Below are 19,160 nucleotides of genomic sequence, written 5' to 3'. Positions count from 1 at the left end.
TAAAACCGGACGTACACCGCCAGAGGCCTTCCGGACGACATGAATAGGATTTCGATATGGAGACATTTGTTCTATTGCTATCCCCAACCGTAACCATTTATTCAACTCTGCTTCAAACTCAGGTTGTATAGCCTGAGGAACGGAATAACATGGTCCAACAACTGGTTCTTCATCCTTCAACTGTATTTTATAGGGAGGCGCGTTAACGCGGCGTGGGTACTCAGAGAAAAGAGAACGGTACGTTATTAATAATTTTCGAAGACCTAATTTAATCGGTGATGGTAAGTCATCCCGAGTGGCAATATATGAATCAATCTCTTGTTCCGAGACATTGCATTCGGTGCCCAGGAGTGGATCCAGCTGATCTCCCCTGTTAACCCCTCCCTTGTGGAGAGGTGTCACTGCACAGGCAGCTTGACAATTTAAACTGGGGTCAAGCATGGGTCGATCCACCACCGGCCATCCTGATTCACCGATTGCAATCTCTTCCACTGGTAATTTCACTAGCATTATGTTCGGTCGATCCGTAGGAACGACAACAGTGTTTCCTAAACTATCTTTCATTCTAATCTCTTTCTTTTCCCGGTCAATGATACAATGGAATTTGTCCAGAAACGGACATCCCAGTATTAGGTCCGTTCGCAAATATTTTATGACGAAGATGGCTATTTCGAATATATGATTTTGTATGTTTAGGTTAAAATTTTGAACGCACTGAACCGAAAAACTTTCTTTTCCAGCGAAAGCGCCAAGTGTAAGGCCCGTGTATGGTCTCAATTTAGCGGATGGAAACCGTTGCTTTAATTTTTTCCACACCTCCCAGTCCATTAGGCAGAGCTCCGAGCCACTATCTATTGTAGCGACAAGTTCAACGCCGCCGATACTTCCTCGTAGGCTGGGAGAGGTAGAAAAATAGCGTTCTTCACTTGAAGCAAAGGGTTCCTCATCTATAACAAATTTTATAACAAATTGTAACGAGTCCCGAAATGATAAATTCTGTGTCCACAAATTAGATTTACATTCGTGGTCAGTCTGGTTTTTCAAAATAATGGGGTATATTTTCCCGCAACTATCCTCCCCCATTTCACCAGGTAGTTGCGGAATTAGTTTGTCGATTTGACAGCAGTCTCGCGACTATCAACCCCTCGATTCGCTAGAATTCCATTTCCGCCATTAGTTTGTATTTGCGAAGGGGCAGAACTCTGAGATCTGTTTGCACTATTATTATTAACATTACTGCCTTGACCATTACCGTTTTCTCTTCTCCGGTACGCCCCGTTAAAGTTCCTCCTATTATCGTCCCTATTCGGGTTCGATTCCCCCATTGTGCGGTCATAGGGGCGATAACCCCGGCGATTGTTAAACATCGGCCGGTTACGGTACAGACGTCGACCATTATATTGATTGCTTTCCGAGCCACACCCACTCGGATAACGAGATCCAGCTTGGGTGTAACTCAGAAAGTCCGTTTGGCAACTAGCCGTTGCCTTGCTTTTCACAGGTTTCACAATTTTTGCTTGCCGGGCGAAATACCTCTTTGGTGGGCCTCCAGTTTCTTTCCCACACAGGGCAGCTAGGCGTGACGTAACTTCTCGCACCGTTTGGCACAAATGGGAAGCAATAGCCCGCGACTCATCTGGTGGAAGAGCGTTCACTATAATGTCTACTAGTTCGGCTTGCGATGGATTTTCAGCGATCTGGTAGTACAATTCTATGATCTTCCAAGCATAGTCCAAAAGGGACCCATACTTGGCTCGATCATACCTTAAAGATTGAAGGTTGCGTTTTTGAAGCCTTTCTATATGCTCATTGCAATATTCTTCCTTAAAAAGGATCAGAAAATCGCCAAATGTATGGATGCTGTATTTAATAGAGGCAAACCACGCGCCTGATGCTGCAATTAAAAGTTTCTCAACTATTTGCAAGCGTTCTCTATCAGTCAACCGATACATTTCCAAGCACTGCTGCAATCTACGCAGGAAAACACGAGGCAGTCCATTGGTGATATTCCCATCAAACGTGGGAAAACGTTCGATGTCCCTCAACGAAACCTTGGAACCCATACTAACATAAGCAGGGGAATAGTTAGTGGGAATTAACATATTATCTTGCACAATCGGAGTAGTCACCGGATTTACCACCGACGACGTCGTAGCGGTGTTATAATTACCCATATAATTAAAAGGGATTCTGTTGGTCGTATTGACTATGTTGGGCTCCATCCCCGGACCAACCGCACCCGTGAACAACGACTCAGGATGGTACCCATCTCCTCTTCCCGGCAACACGCTATGTGATTGTATACCCCCATGTAAGGAGGGAGCACTCACGCTAGTGACCGTAGTCGTCACAACACTCGACTGATTCGGCACACTATTACAATCAAACCACGACTTTAGTTCTGACCGATGCATGGGGTAGTGCATCGTAATATCCCGTGCATCACCTGACATCGGATTTTCTTTTCCTGCGCTACAGGTAGTTGTTATAGCAGGTAATATTTCCGGGGAATCGCTACCGGGGAAAGGATAGGCTACCTCTGATTTTTCGCGACTTGGTTTCGTTATTTCTTTTTGAATATTTACTATTTCGTCCTGAATTTTCAAAATTTTTTGGTCAGTTGGTTCCCGTTTGGTTTCCAGTGATAAATTTGATAAAGTTGACTTTAAATTATCAATTTCAGCCTGCTGTGTTTCTAGTTTATTGTTGACCTTATGTAATTTGGTATCTATTCGTTCAAATTCTGAATTTACATGATCGAATTTACCCTCAGTCTCCTGTTGAAGTTGCTTTATAGATTGCTGAGCCTCGCATCTGACCAGGTCAATTTCAGTAGACATTTCCTCCCTCAATGTGGTTATTGAGGAAGCAAAGTCCGAACATATGTTGTCTATTTTCTGGGTTAGTACCTCGAATCGAGATTCGGTTTCTTGGTTCGAGGTGTCAAATTTCTCATTTATTTCGCGTCTCATTTCCCGGCTATTTTCATTCATTTCATACCTCATCTGTTGATTATCCCGATCTATTTTTTGTAACATCTGTTGTAATGAAAGGAGGAGAGTATCATTATTAGATGACACAGTCTTCCTTTGCTCTTCTTTGGTTTTATCACCATTCAGGTTTTCCGGTAAATCACCAATTGAATCCCCATTTCTTTCATCATCATCGAGGTCAGATATCTCCACTGGAGATATTTGGCGTCAGTTCTTCGGGGTACTATACCCTCGCTCCCCGTCTGAATCGGGATGTTCAATTTCTTTCTCAGAGGATAGACTCATGGGTTCACGCGACTGGTGGAGCTTTCCCTCACATTCTTTACAGTATTTAATTATCTCACCAGCCTGGACCTTTTCTGCATTTTCAGCAGTATCCTCTAAATTGGTACAACTGAAATGAATCCATTTCAGCCCACACTCGTGACACCTCACTAGCCTACGGGAGACGCGAGCTCTTTTCTCATTAATGTCTAACGTACATTGTGTACATGAGACTTCCGCGTTCTCGTGTGATACGACAACTTCTCTATTGGTTGCCATAGCTTCCGTACAAAAAGGACACAATATAAACACACATGCAATTATATACTTACAGACTAACAAAACTTACTCTCCAGATACTGTTCATAGATTAAAGGACTCCTATCTGATTCCCTCCTTGGGTCAACTTCCAGCATTTTCAAATTTTTAGAATTCAAATTTTGACAGATTCCTTCATTTCCCCCTTTCTATAGAGAGAGACAAAGATAGCAGAACAGCCAACGACTATAATTATTTAATCTCACTATGACCATTTTTAATTATTCACCCTTTTGTGGCCAAGTCAATATGTGCTCGATCCTAAACAGTGTTTAATAAATAATTTCAGATTCGTTACCAGGGAAAACAATTGTTTCCATGGTAACTGTCCTAAGTCAACGGTCGCCAATATTGAAAGAAGAAAACGTTAAAAAAAATAAAAAGAGCTAATGTAGAGGAGAGAAAAAAAAGAACTTTTTGGTGTATCAGAAATTATATGAGTCTCTACCTCACATCGCGTAATAAAATATTAATGATTTTGAGCGTTCAAATCACAGATCACGCACTACTCATAGTGTCCAAACCATTTCGCTCCATTTGACTTAGTTTGTGGTCATTTATATATCTATATATATATCTAACTATCGGTTTACAAAAACCATTTATCGTCTATATTTGGGTTTGTAACTCATAACAGTTTATGTCTGCAATCGCACATTACGACGCTTTACCCATCTAGGGATCTTAAGAAAAACAACTTTCACTAGAGGATGTTTCTCCTCTGAGACGATCCATTTCCAAACTTATTATTTGAATAGTTTCAAATTATTTATTTAATAATGGGACACGTCATGAGACCTTTCTCTAGGATCACTTTCGTATATATTTATACATGGTTCGGAGTTAAAATGATCTTCCACAGGTGTACTGAGTAAGAAGATTTAAATTGAGGATAAAAAAAACTGGTCAAGTCACAGGATACATATACAGGTGAGAAGGATTCCAGGTGCACTTTCCACAATGGCTTTAGGTTGGTAGTTCAGGGTTAATATTCGTTGTGATATGAGTTACGTTTGGACCTGCCGTTACTTTCCAATACATGCCATTACATAATTACATAAGGTACCATTTACATTTATTCAAAAGAAAAGGAAAATTACTTAAGTGCACGGCGGTATTCTTAACAAAATCTACATTCTTACATTCGTCGGAGAACTTACTGGTAACTATAGCAACCAATACACGTTTAGGGGGACAGACACGAGCGCTCTTACATATATTCATAATACATTTAATATCATACTTTTACTTTAAAATCATATTCACATACTAATTACATATACATTTTGACGTATTCATTTCTTTATATATATATATTTATTATAAATGCGCACACATTTAAATTAATCACCCCAACAATAATTTTTTTTAAAAGGTTGCAAACATTGTCCAAGAAAACAAATGACTTCCGACATTACATATGAAAAAGAAAATCGATTTTTTTTACCTGATACCGCGCATCTATAAATTTTCACTTTTATATAATCAGTTCGTGCTTAAATCGTGAAAAAAAAAACTTTGTGAGGCAGGCACGTAACATAGAACATTCCTAAAGATATAACTAGATAACCTAAAATACAATTTCTGGGCCCAGATCAACTACGAGGTAATCGAAAATCAAAACGGAAGGAAAGTGACCAATAGGTTAAAAAAAACTTAAAAGGATGACGGTGACAGAACGTAATTGAAGTGTCGTCAGATATGAAGTCTTTGTTCATTTCGGCGATAGGTCAAAATGTGATGGAGGACCCAATCATTATCTACTCTATCCATGAATCGTGTCTTGCAACGTCTCAGCTGGTAATTTCAGATCAGAGTTGTATGTTAAATAAATCGTGAGCAACAAGTTCAAAATCTGGGGGGGGAGGTTGAAAAATTTAAAAAAAATCTCGAAGTAAGAAGGAAGAACGAGACAAGAGAGAGAAAGCGGCGCCAACGAAAGGAGAAAGATTAAAGTACTACTCACTACTCAGAAGAGTGATCGAATTTAAATATATAACAACTCATAGCCAAAAATATTCACATATGCCGAAAGAGGGTGGTTTACTTAAATACGTAAACTAAGAGGGAGTCCCTGCTGCCAAGGATGCAAGTTCTGTGTCCATCAGATCCCAATCCCACAAGAGTTTGTTTGTAAGATTGAAATCCGATCCCCGTATCCGGCCCAGACCAGCAGGTTAAAAGGAGAGGGGGAAGGGACCGGGTAACTTCGTCCCTAATTTTGAAATCTCTAAGTAAGACAAAAAAAATATTCGACCCGTCAGAAGAACTAAGAAGGTTCTAGGACAGTAATGAAACTAGAGTAAAAGTTAAGATATCCCTAATTAGTGATTTGCCAAAATAAAAAAAAATTAAATAAACTGAATTTCGGATCGGTGATTTCTATGGCCAAACCTCACCGATAGCTACCCTGCGCAGACACGCCACAGTCTGGGATGTCGTTAATTTCCCTCGTCTAATTAAACTAAGAAAAGAAATGAAAATACTTAAAGGGACTAGGGGTCGACATCCGGGTACGTGAATAATAAATTTCAATAATTAATTGTTTTGCTTCTGTACCCCTGTCCGAACCGTCGCCTCCATGAACATTGTAAGCTAGCCTGAGTAGGTAACGTGAAGAAAAAAAAATCTCACGGAGCAGGATATTCTATTTTAAAACTGACCAGAAAATATAATTCACTACAGCCCTGTTGTATAACTACTATTGTCTTTTCATAATTTATTATTCAATATGTCTAGTCAGCGGTTATATGATGCTACCCATTCTATCAGATGGTATTACTATGGTTGATTATTATTATAACACATAAAACTACAAAGTATTACCATAGTCCGACTATATATCGCCCTCCGGTCCGCGTGATATCATGGTGCAGGGGTCAGAACCTGAGATGTTTGTAGTTACACGTATCTATTCAATATCTATATGTCAACACACGGCGAAGTATTCACTGGGCTACTATATATTTAACTATATGGGTGTCCTATATTCTATATTCATTTACTACAATATTCATATACTTATTAATATTCATATAATATTCATATCATTATCTTTTCATTTACTACGTCGCTATATTTCACAAACACCCTGTTTCCTCTATCTACGCCCAGCCTATATACGCATTTCATCCTAACACTTTAAAATCTATAATCACTACAAACATTTCCCATTCCGATCACCGCACGACAACCTCACTCGAACCCAAGACTTTTTCATCCCACACACAATACTATGTAATACTCGGTAGCTTTATTAAGAAGAAAGAAAAAAAATCCTACGTATGTTCACTGAAAATAGAATTATCTGCGATAATGTTTAATGTTTATGAAATTCTGCAGCAACAATAAACTTCTGCAGCCACGAAGAAAAATGAACATTTAATATAATTTCAAAGCGAAGAACTAGCATCATATCGCCCGACTTCTGTTAAAAATTACGTATTGTTTATTTACTTAAATATCTCGATTTCTAGACTATACAGAATGTTGAAACTTTCAGAATATATTAATTTTGGGTCACTTGACCTAACTGTACATTCATATGGGCTGTGAATTATACCTTCTAGGTTTTATTTCGAAAAGAAAGGTCAATTCCATGAAAACTAAATCACTAAGTGCCTCGACAGAAGAATGGCGGTTAGTACTGACTTTTGACACTAGGGCTAGCGACGATATAATTAACCCTTGAACAACTGAATGTGACCTTGTACACGGAATTGTTATACTATATTACGTTCACTTTTGAATTTCTGATATTACTATAGATTGATATGTTGCGTTTAGCGATTGATTGAATACGAAAATGTGAATAGTAAATGATACACTGTCCATACTCCATAATTTCACACACTCTTACATCACTTAACTACAATTGCTAATGATACTACATTACAAACACATACATGCCACATCCATACTACACACTACATTAATACATGTTATACTAATAAATATACACAGAAAACATTCAGATTTCACCATTTTAAATCGGCTCGAAAGGAAAAGGAAAGAAAGGAACAGGGCCAACTGGCCCTGTATTTACTAAATCACATTCTTGAGTGTTTAATCAATGCCCCGAGGGGACATATCAAAGTGTTGACTAACAATAGGACCCCTGCCCTGAAGGGGCAGGAATCCGGAACAAACTACATGTTCAACTCATCCCGCTGGAAGCCGTACTCCCAATTTGGGAGTCAGATAGGAGCCCCCTGCTTAATTTACACGTACATTATTCTACCTATCTTAACAACGCCAAAATTGAATACCGCCATATATGTTAAGAAAAAAGAATCACTCGCTACCTACATAAACAAATCTATATATGGACAGGTCTTATAACCCTTAATTAGCAGGAAAATTGGAGGTGAAAATATCAGGGGAAACACTAATCTTCAGAACCGGTTTTAGGAAAGAAAACGGAAATCACACTACTTCGGAATCCTGTCCATAGCGATCGGTATATGAAATCATGGCGTCCCTAAATTGCACTTCCTATTTCTTCTTTTTAGTCCGGTTTTTACTATGAAAAGCTAGCAAATTTATGGCTCCTTAACTTCCTGGATGGTGGTTATTCAACTATTATCTTATTTTACCTTTTACTGCAGCTTTTCCAGCTAATTTTTGACTTTTATATGCTGGCAGATCCTACTCCGGCGTCTTCAGCGGAATTCTTGCAAGGAATGGAATAATTGCGCCCTAATATCATAGCGTGGGTTTATCAGCCAATCAAAACAAAGCATTTTGGCGGTGGGGCTTTGAAACGAATAAAATTTGGTAAAATCTGGATTAAACTAGATTTTAGAAGGACCTAGGTATCTAAAAGAGAGGTGAAGGGTGGTCCTGAAAATTCTGTCGAATTTTAGATTGGTTATTTGATCTGGAAAGTTCCGTCCAATAGTGGATCTATATTTTCGGATAGCACTGACACCGTAAGAATTGTAATAATCCATTTACACATCCATATACAAGACTTATAACTAATTTAAAATATAAATAAAGATATTGATTCCCAAAACTATCATTCCCAATGATTTTTTTACAGTTTTTCCATGTTAATTTGAAATAGAATAATGAACAATATTACGAATTATATGAACAGCCAGAAATTTTTTGTTAAACGTCAAGTACAGTCGGTGCAAAAAATTTCGGGCACCCTTCTATTAAAAACATAATATCATTAGGCTGTAATGGCATATTACACGCTGGCAAATACGGGACATATGAAGAAGAAATTAGTGTTATGTCTTGTAAAATATAAATATGTTGTATTGTGTACCTACATCAAGATTGATATATTTTAAGGATTTAAAAAGAAAGCTCATCTCCCTAATATCCAACTTTACCCTCTTCCTTCTTTAGGGAAATTGCATTATAACCTATAAACAAGGGCTCTGATCCTGGGGGGCCGGGGAGCTAGGCCCCCCAAAGCTCATATGAGCCCCTATTGTATTTATGAATATACAATATTTGGCATAATTTGAATGCAATTTGTCTTAAAATCCTCGTATATATACTTCCTGCATCTGAATGCCCCCCAAATTTACAGAGAAATCGGCGCCCTTGCCTATAAAGCATATCAATTTTCACCATGAGTAAAAGAGGATCTAAAAATGTGGGGGGGGCGGTAGGTAGCGACATGACGTCACCTCCTTCCCCCTGCATATCTTTGCCTATTGTAATCTGTTAGAAACTGGGGGGACGTCGTACATATTTTTTCGAGATGGGGGGACGGCATAACAAGCATTCCCCCTCACTTTCACCTCTGATTTTCACGTAACCTGTACTAAGAATGCAGCACCTACTTAGCACTTTGTATAACATTCGTTTTTCCCTGTGTCTCGAGAAGGTGAAACTTGATATCACACCATTAGATGCACACCTGGTCCATTCCTGAGAGCCATGCGCATATCCTGTTATGCACACGTTGCTACCCTTTATAAAGGCCAGCGCACGCAACTAGTCCTATTGTGTTTTTCAGATGTAAAGCATCACGGGCAGTAGCCAATGCTGTGCGATATTCCGCGCGGTGTTGCCGGATTTCGGACTCCCCTTTCCCTTCTCGCTCTTCCTCTAGTTGAGATTATTACACATACATTGGCAACATTATTCACAATGTAAATATACTATTCCAGCAAACTCAAAGATTTTGGCTGTGTATCCTAGAAGTATATATAGCAACTGAATAACCTACCTATTAACTTATTCCAGTGGAACTGCTAAACGTTCGTCTTCAACACTACTTTCACTATCGTCTATGTCAATTAATATTTCGCCATTGTCTGAATCTGACTCTTGTAAATTTTTTATTATGAGTTCCAAAAATTGTAAACACAAAAAATAATTCTTCGAGCTTCACTTCGTAGCACTTTTTTTTTTTTTTTTTTTTTTAAAGAAAATTCCGCACTTGTACTCGGTTACCTTAAAGACATTGTCAACTATAATTTTGGAGAACAAATGAACTAGCACGAAAGAAAGCAACCTAGACACTGATGAATTCTGTTTATGCTACAAGAAGAGAAGTTGCGTTCCTACACACACAATCAGCTCCTTTGCTTCCATGTAATAACATACTCTTATACTTGATGTAGGTCTCACAACAACAATCCATCTGATTCGTAAGCAACACGATATGGTCGAGTTTGTTTTGGGTTACAATAATTTATGACACCACTCAGACGCCTGGTGCTTTTGCGTCCCTGCTAGAGGAGTAAAGAAGGAGTACGTAATTGGCCACACATACGTAAGGTATTGAAACGAAGAAAAAAAATCATACTGCGTTTCTTCTGTCGAATAAGGAAGAATCTTGCATGAAGGCAATTTCAAAACAATATTACGAATGTCCCATACCTTCTGTTCTTCCACATGAGCTCCCGCCGGGAATCGAATATATATATATATATATATATATATATATATATATATATATATATATATATATATATATATATATATATATATATATATATATATATATATATATATGAATCAAATTGCAGAGGCTTGTTATTTAATTCGATCGCTTACTATTCTCAAGGGTGTAGAAACGGGGGAAAAGCGGGCCTTGACTTTCCAAACTATTTCCAGCCCCGAAATGAGGTTCATCTAGTATATGTTTAGTAAACTTATTTAATAATTAATGCAAATTAGGAACGTTTATAATAAAATAAGATTTTTAAAAAAAGAAAAAAGAAAACATCATCAATACAGTTTCTGTACCTAATTACAAGGACGCTGATTTCTCTGTAAATTGGGGGGGGGGTGCATTCAGGTGCAGAAAGCATATATGATGATTTTAAGACAAATTGCATTCAAATTATGCCTAATATTGCACATTTACAAATAAAATGAGGGGCCCTGGCTCCCTCAGTCCCCCAGGATCTCTCACTACTATATTATTGCATAATAGTATCTGAGTTGATATTTTTTCGAGTTTTTTCCTTTTAGTATTTTAACCTACATAAACACAAAGTCGGATAAACAGACTGCTAGAAACAGCATTTGTTTTCTTATGAATAGCTTATTGATTTATCTCTTACAATCCGCTTTTCAACTTCAGTACTGTTAAGATCCGTCTTTTGTTAAGGTAGCATCGAGGAAACATAATATGTGTATAGTATACATGGTGAGTTAAAATGCTTTCATATTCTGAAAGAGGTCATTTGTTCTGTTTTTAATGTGTGAAAAGCTTTCCTCCCCCTGAAAGTAATGTTCCCCTAGAACAACCTGTTGGTTACACCCCTGATTATCCTTTAATAAAAGTTGAGTTCCATTTCCAAATCGAAGAAAAATCCACTGGAAATTAGACGGGACTCAACGCTCGTTTTACTAATTGTTTTATATGGAAACCTTTCAAAGCGTGTATCATGACAACCAGTTATCATAAAAAGATGTAGTTTTCACGTATGTGTTCGTAATTCTTTTCTCTACTTCGTAAAGTGAGCAGTTAATGTGCTAATACAATATTTCTAATAAGCGCCTCTGCTATTGTCAAGATTCGCAGTAGCGCGAGAAGTCAGCGTGCAGAACTGCTTGTCGCGAATTGTCAACACCGCTCAAAGCCAATTGGACGCCGCGTAAAGCCAACTCAAGGCCATGCCGCTTCTCATCTGAAATCTGTTGTAGGATAAAACATCTGATTTTGGGGCTTGCCGTTTAAAGTGCTAAAAAGATTTTCTCAGTTTTTCGATTTTTATAGGAACTGTTCTTACTAAACTAGACTAGATCTAAATATTTTTGGAAGTTAAAATTTAACTAATACACTAACCTTGAAAAATACTGTCCCATTTTGTTGTTGTATTAGCTCCCACGCTGTCAAGCGTAGTCGAGCTTCCTGGATGTAACTGAACAATTTTGTTTTCTTTCACACAAACAATTTTAAAGAAAATTTGACCATTTGTAATATAAAAACAAACAAAAATAAACAATGGGTATGTTTTAAAATAATATACCGTCACTAGAGAACAGAGTCAATTTTGGAATAACAATGGACGCTTTCTTTTATACGTGATTATACATCCTGCCACAATAAAATTAGAGATAAAATTACGTTTTAAATAAATAATATGGCAAAAAAGGGAAAAAAAAAATTCAATACATACAAAGAAGACAAGAATCACAGAAGTATAATTACATCACTATATTTATTCGACCCATCATGAAGACAGTGGCGTCCGAAGGGTTCAGGCAGTGTTGCCAACAACCTCTGAAGAAAATAGGCTAGATGGCCTTCAGAAATAACCTTTTGTACGCAAAAAAAAAAAAAAAAAAAAAAAGAAGAAGCTAGATTTTGAACTGCTAACCTAAACCCACATTGAAGATTTTAAACCTCCTTTTGTGTGTGTGTGTGTTTGTGTAGGATTATGAATGAGACAGTGAAATTTGAAATGTTGAATTTTATTCGCTGAAGACTTAACAAACAACATACATGATTTTAATTTACAATAAAATCCATCAACAACTCACCTGATTTGTAAATCAGTTGAATGGAAATAAGTCATCATCGATGACGTCGCAGCTAGCCGAGGCGCTGGAACTGGATGCACTATTGTTGGTGTTGTGTTGATGTAGACTGCCATTAGTCTTAATTGTCTGTACTACTTCTTTCGTCAGGTCATAGTCCTTACAAACACTTCTTATTTCTCCGTACAACCGCATGAACTACGATTGCCTTGAGAGTATAAAAGCTAATTAGGTATCATGTTTGTTTTCTTTAGGTATAATAATAATAATAATAATAATAATAATAATAATAATAATAATAATAATAATAATAATAATAATAATAATAATAATAATAATAATAAACAACCTCTTGTGCCTGAAGAACCGAACAGTTGACTAAATTTCTATTAGAAAACTTTCATTCTTGCAATGAAATGTGAAAATTAAAATAATTAAAAAGTAGCAAAGGCCCTTACGGCAGCGACATTAAAATTCTGAGCCGAGAAGTATTGTTGTGGGGAGAGACAAGAAGAATGAAAAACAAGTGTTTGTTGTGTAATAAAACACCCTCTGTCTAGAGAAATCAATTAATATGACAATGTATAATGACGAATAGGCTAAATTTTAAGAAATTACACTTTATTTTCAAAGAAAAAGTAACTTTAGAATTAATTTAAGGGATAACAAAAACCCCCTAAAATAGCAAAAGAGTTTCATAAAATAAGCTATATTTAAGGCTATAAGCATTTCGTGAATTTGTATGACTAAATGCCTCACAAAATAGGCTCCATTTAGCCAAAAGTATGCTAAATTGGTATCAGTGGGTTCAGGCGCTTCAGCGACGGTGGGTATAAGGATAGTGAAAACACGTGGGTGTACCAATGATACGAGTTACTATAGTACTTGTTATGGTTACCAACTTTTGAAAATGGAAAGAAAATCCCGGACCATCTCCTAGAGTACGTATACTCTTTAAGATTGAGACATCATCGCTCGTCAAAAATGTGAACAATCTGAAAGTGGATACTTGAGCGATTCGGAGTTCGAATTTAATAACTTTAGTTAATTTTGAGGTATTTATTAAACTTTCTTACTATTCCAGTTTGGTTGAGTCAGCACATGTAATTTTTGTAGTCTACCATCAATAATACATCATATTTAAAAACAGAAAAGCAAATATAGTTGGCAATATAATTATGGCGTGCACAAAGTATACTTTAAAAAAATGTCTTACCAACTTCGCTGGGGCTGGTAATGTCTCATAATGTCTACATACTTTAACTGGATCTGGATCCATTATTTAATTGAAAGATGTGTAGCTAAGGAAGAAGCAGTGCTAGCCGTGCTCTTCAAAATATACTTTCGTTGACCTTAAGCAGTTTTGGTAAGTCCAGTGATCTTTCCTGCCTTCAGTTCTTCAGCAAATTCTGTGCAAGACAAGTCGATACGGAAGCATATTTTAAGCTCTGCTTTAACCATGTTCATCCACAAATGATTCCTTTCATCATTCCAAAACAGTTCGAATAGAACAAAGAATGGGACTAGGCCTAGTAAGAGAGAGAGAGAGAGAAAACGGGCATCTAACGTCCGGTTTTTAGATCGTACCGGACACAAAATAAGGAGGTCAAAACCAAACTGTTTGGTAAAATATCGGACGATTGGCAATCCTAATAACACTACACTTGTAAACGTGAAATACAGCTTTTGTACATTTGCATAAATAGTCTACAGGCGTAAAATAGTACCATACCTAAAACAGGCATTTTTCATATGCGCTCACTTACTTCAAGCATTCTATAGCCTTCTAGAGAGAGAGAGAGAGAGAGAGAGAGAGAGAGAGAGAGAGAGAGAGAAAACGGGCATCTAAGGAGGTCAAAACCAAACTGTTTGGTAAAATATCGGACGATTGGCAATCCTAATAACACTACACTTGTAAACGTGAAATACAGCTTTTGTACATTTGCATAAATAGTCTACAGGCGTAAAATAGTACCATACCTAAAACAGGCATTTTTCATATGCACTCACTTACTTCAAGCATTCTAAAGCCTTTGTAATGAGTTTAGAGAGAGAGAGAGAGAGAGAGAGAGAGAGAGAGAGAATACGGTATTCAATGAATAAATTTTTAGTAACTTTTCACCCGAAATTGGAGTCATTGCATCTCCTATTTAGCGATTTTTGTGTAAACTTGTTGAACATTTTACTGAATATTTAAGCTGGTCGAATGATTTTCGATAAGTATCTTGCATATGATAAATAATACACAATAGCAGCAACGTGAGAACAGCAGCCAACATTTCTGTTCACGAAAACCGAAATTGTTCCAGTAGTGGACGAAAACAGTGATGAGAATTAATTTCTTTTAATTCATTCTTTATTTGATCATATTAAACACACATATACGGTAATACCATCGAAACAAATTAAACACATAAATACCTATTAACAACAGGCATATTATTAACCAACTGTTACAAAACACGAACAATTACTAAACAAAGATATATATATACGTGTATATCACAGAACATTGATTATGAGCAAATTTAACACAAAATGCGGGAATGTATAATTTCAGTTGATGTACAGCAGTGGCGTAGCCAAGGGAGGTGCGAACACGGTTGAGAACCACCTTCATCCTCAGAGGTTAATTACCATTAAGACAAAAAATACTTGTTATCATAAGATTTCATTGTTATAACAACTTCATCCCCCCCATTCAAAGGTATTGGTTACGCTACTGGTGTACAGCGTATATATCATACGTATACCACATAGATGCTGACCTATGTACATTTGCCTTTTGTTCACTATGACTCTACGGTGGCTCAGTGGTAGAGCGTTCACCTCTGGTGTCTGGGGTTCCGGGTTCGATCCCAGCCCCCGCCAAGTGAACTTTGTGGTGGACAAACACCGTGTACGTGGGTTTTCTCGGGGTTCTCCCGTTTCCTCCCACTTTCTTCATTCCACTATTTCATTCATTTCTCATCGTCACCGTCTCCTTTAGCCTAACCGGCATAACCGTGGGACGTAAAACTCAAAGATTTCATTTTTCACTATGAGGTACACTTGCAAACAAAATGAAAACAATATATGTTGTTACGGACCCTCTCAAGACAAAACTGGCAAAAAATTGTGGGTGTCCCAGTTAGTCTTCCACTAATTTTTTGTTTTGAAAATTTCAAAAAAAAATTTGACCAATTTTTAACCCCAAAAAATTAAAAAAAAAATATTTTCCGACTTTTCTCTTGTTGAGATCATCTAACATCTTTTTTTCATGCAAATCGGTTCCGTTCAGGAGGAAAAAAAAATTCAATTTTCCTTTCCTTCCTCCTAACACCCCTCCAAAAGCGCTGAGGGGGAAGGGGGGGCTGAAACTTTTGGAAACTGAGTTTCTCATAAATATTAATCGATACTGTAAATTTGGTGCAGATATGCTTGGGGGCAGTTTTCACATGCTTATTCCGCTAGGCCCTTTTTTGTCTCGTCTCGATGAGACGAGACGACTAATTTCTCGAGTTTCGTCGGCAACACTTGTTCACCAAAGTCTTAGATCTCTAAAACACTTTTACTGTTACATGACCCATACGATAAAAACTATTAATTGATAAAGTGATTCTACGAACACAGTATTGAGTAATTATCACGTTCAAGGATACGTGCACAAGTCAATATACAACATACACCAATAAGAAATGTAGTTTATATGTTGTATATAGCACATTTTTCATGGACATCTTGCGAAGGGGAAGGATTTTGTTAACTTCTGATAAGGATTAAGATGGAATTATGAAATAACTCAGGGCGTACACAAACTTAGAAAACGAGACGAGAATTTTTTCGAGACGAGACGAGACTTCTGCATTTTTACGAGACGGTAATAACTTTATTTCTTGTCTCGTGATTGACAGTAATAGAAAGGGCGCTTGCGTACTTTAAGAGTTTGCCTTTGTTAAGCAAGCTCGATCCCCTGCACTGAGTTCAGAATACAAGCTCCACACAATAGCTTCGTGTTAAGATGCTAATAAACACCAGAGAATAGAGCTCAGGACGGGCCGGAATTTTTAGCCAGGGCCTAGCCCGGCCCGTAAATTTACAATTTGAGGCCCGATCCGAGTCCGAAATATGTTTTAGCATTTAGGCCCGAGCCCGGCCTGAGCTGAATATGATAATCAAGTAAGCCCGAAATAGACCCGAATTGCAGAAACTTTAATTAACGCAAAATTGTATTTTTATTTACAGCAATTAGAGGTTTAGTTCCACAGTTGTGCTTTAAAAGTTCTCCGGAAAGAACGTGCAATATATATCGTTGTACAGTGTATTTACAAAGTTAGGCCCGAAAAGGCCCAAGAAATATGGTTGTATATTTAATAATTCACGGCCTCATCCCAGCCCGGGCCTGAAGTGATATATGCTTTGTAGGCCCCAGCTCTCATGCAGACCTCTACCAGAGAATGACTCCATAACTATGATATAGCGTATGTCGAGAGCTTCAATGACAATCTTTGGCTTTTCATATACTGACCAAAACTAACTAACTAACTCTATGGCCTATGGAACCCGGAGGTTCAATGCCGCGTTCACAAAAGCTCTCCACTGACTTCTATCCTTAGCTAACTGCATCCAGTTTCTACTTTGTATTCCAATCTCTGCGAGATCCATCTTAATATTGTCCTCCCATCTGCGCCTAGGTCTTCCTAATGGTCGTTTTCCGATTGGTCTTCCAGTCAAGACTTTGAAAGCGTTTCTACTTTCTTCCATTCTAGCTACATGACCCGCCCACCTAAGCCTCCTAGACTTAACGACCCTAACAATGTTGGGTAGACCATTTAAATTATGTAGTTCCCCGTTATGAAGTTTCCGCCATTCTCCATTTCCGTTCTTCTTGGGTTTGAATATTCGTCTCAGGATCTTGTTCTCAAATACTTTCAGTCTATGTTCTTCCGTCAGTGTAAGCGACCACTAGAATGTTTATCTAGTTTTTCACTGCTTGTTGGGACATGCGTGTTTGATTCCCCTGTTCCAAGCCCTAACTTTCGACCCTTTATATTCTGGCCAAAATTCATGGTGATTCATTAACTACTTCTTGAGATTACTTTGTCTCCGTACTGTGAAACACGATTGAAAAATATAAATCATGAGCGCCCGCAGGACTTTTTCCAAGGAGGGGCAAGACACACAGACACATCCACTCTCACATCAAAAGACGTATGCACGTAATCCTTCATCTCGAACTGATCAATTATTTTAGCACATAGTGTATCTTCATTAACTATATGGTAAACATATATAAAAAATCAACAGGTTAGAATTAGGATGGCATTGACAGGAAAAAGATACAACACAAATAATCTACTTAGCCTACATTTCATTCATTGGTGTTCGTTGAACAGAAATTCTAGCCGACGAGGACCCTCCTTAGCGAATCTTATAATTGCTTGATGTATGAACACTTTCTTGTTTACAAGCACATATTTTCGGTGGACACAATATACGAGGGTGGTTCAATAATTATTGTCCCTGACCTATAAGTATTATTATTTTTCCAAAGAGTTTCCTTTCATAGTAATGCACTTCTTCCACGTATGCTGTAAAGCCATATGCTAGCTTCAAAGGAAGTCTCTGGCTGAGCCGTGAGCCATTCCTCCACAGCTTCAATAACAGCTGCATTTAAATGAAACTTCTTCCCCTTGAGGTGCTCCTTCAACTTTGGGAAAAATAAAAGTCAATCGGGGCGAGGTCGGGTGAGTAGGGAGGATGTTTCAACACATCACAACCAGCAGCATGGATTGCGGCACCAGTAAGATGGCTGTTGTGGGCCGGAGCATTATTTTGGTGGAACAGCACTGTTCACTGCAACATTCCGCGCCGTTTTTCCTTGATTGCTTCGCGTAACTTAGAGCTGCATAATAGCATCCCGTGATAGTGTGTCCAACCTCCAGGTACTCAATAAGGAGCAAACCCTTCGCATCCCAAAAAAATTGTGGCCATAATCTTGCGTGCTGATGCTTGCACCTTGAACTTGCGTGGGAGAGGCGAACTCCATGCTCTGTCGTTTGGACTCGGGATCATAGTGGTGGAGCCACGTCTCATCCACTGTCACAAATCTATCACAGAACTGTTTTAGGTCTGTCCCCATAACCTCCAAACCAGCCTATGAAAATCGAACTCTATCGTTCTGATGTTCACGAGATAACATTTTGGGTACCTATCGCACTGACACCTTTCTAAATCCCAAATGTTCACGCACAATGGTTTCCACTGAGCCTACAGAGATGTGTATGATGTCTGCTAACTGTTTCACCGCGATTCGTTTGTCTATTATAATCGTATCATGCACAACATCAATGTTTTCTGGGGTGCATGCTGTTGTTGGAGGACCAGCACCAGGGTCCTGTTGGCAGCTTTCCCTGCCGCAACGGAAGTCGCGGCACCAGTTCTTTACCACCTGGTAGGAAGGAGCCCCATCACCCAACACACTTATCATGTCCCCATGAATCTCCTTTGGGCTTAACCCCTTTTTCTGGAGGTACTTGATGACAGCTCGTTGTTCAGTTTTCTCCATTTTTCAAGCTAGGTGCCACCTCTTACACCTGAAACGACAAAAAAGAATATTAATATAGCAGCTATGGTTCTAAAATT

General features: G+C 38.1%; 1 protein-coding gene across 1 annotated transcript in view; it reads right to left on the bottom strand.

The window, feature by feature from the left end:
* LOC145693930 (uncharacterized) overlaps nucleotides 1-12,020 on the bottom strand; it is a 47,302-nt gene extending 35,282 nt beyond the window's left edge. Inside the window, exon 1 of the mRNA XM_081770088.1 lies at nucleotides 11,842-12,020. Within this exon, the coding sequence (XP_081626214.1) occupies nucleotides 11,842-11,861 (20 nt within the window). The 5' untranslated portion in view covers nucleotides 11,862-12,020. The remainder of the gene's footprint in view (nucleotides 1-11,841) is intronic.
* Nucleotides 12,021-19,160: the final 7,140 nt, after the last annotated feature.

The sequence above is a fragment of the Thermobia domestica genome, chromosome 9 (genome assembly GCF_964235325.1).
Source record: "Thermobia domestica chromosome 9, izTheDome1.hap1.1, whole genome shotgun sequence".
Taxonomy (NCBI): domain Eukaryota; kingdom Metazoa; phylum Arthropoda; class Insecta; order Zygentoma; family Lepismatidae; genus Thermobia; species Thermobia domestica.
This window is presented reverse-complemented; position numbering and strand designations above follow the sequence as displayed.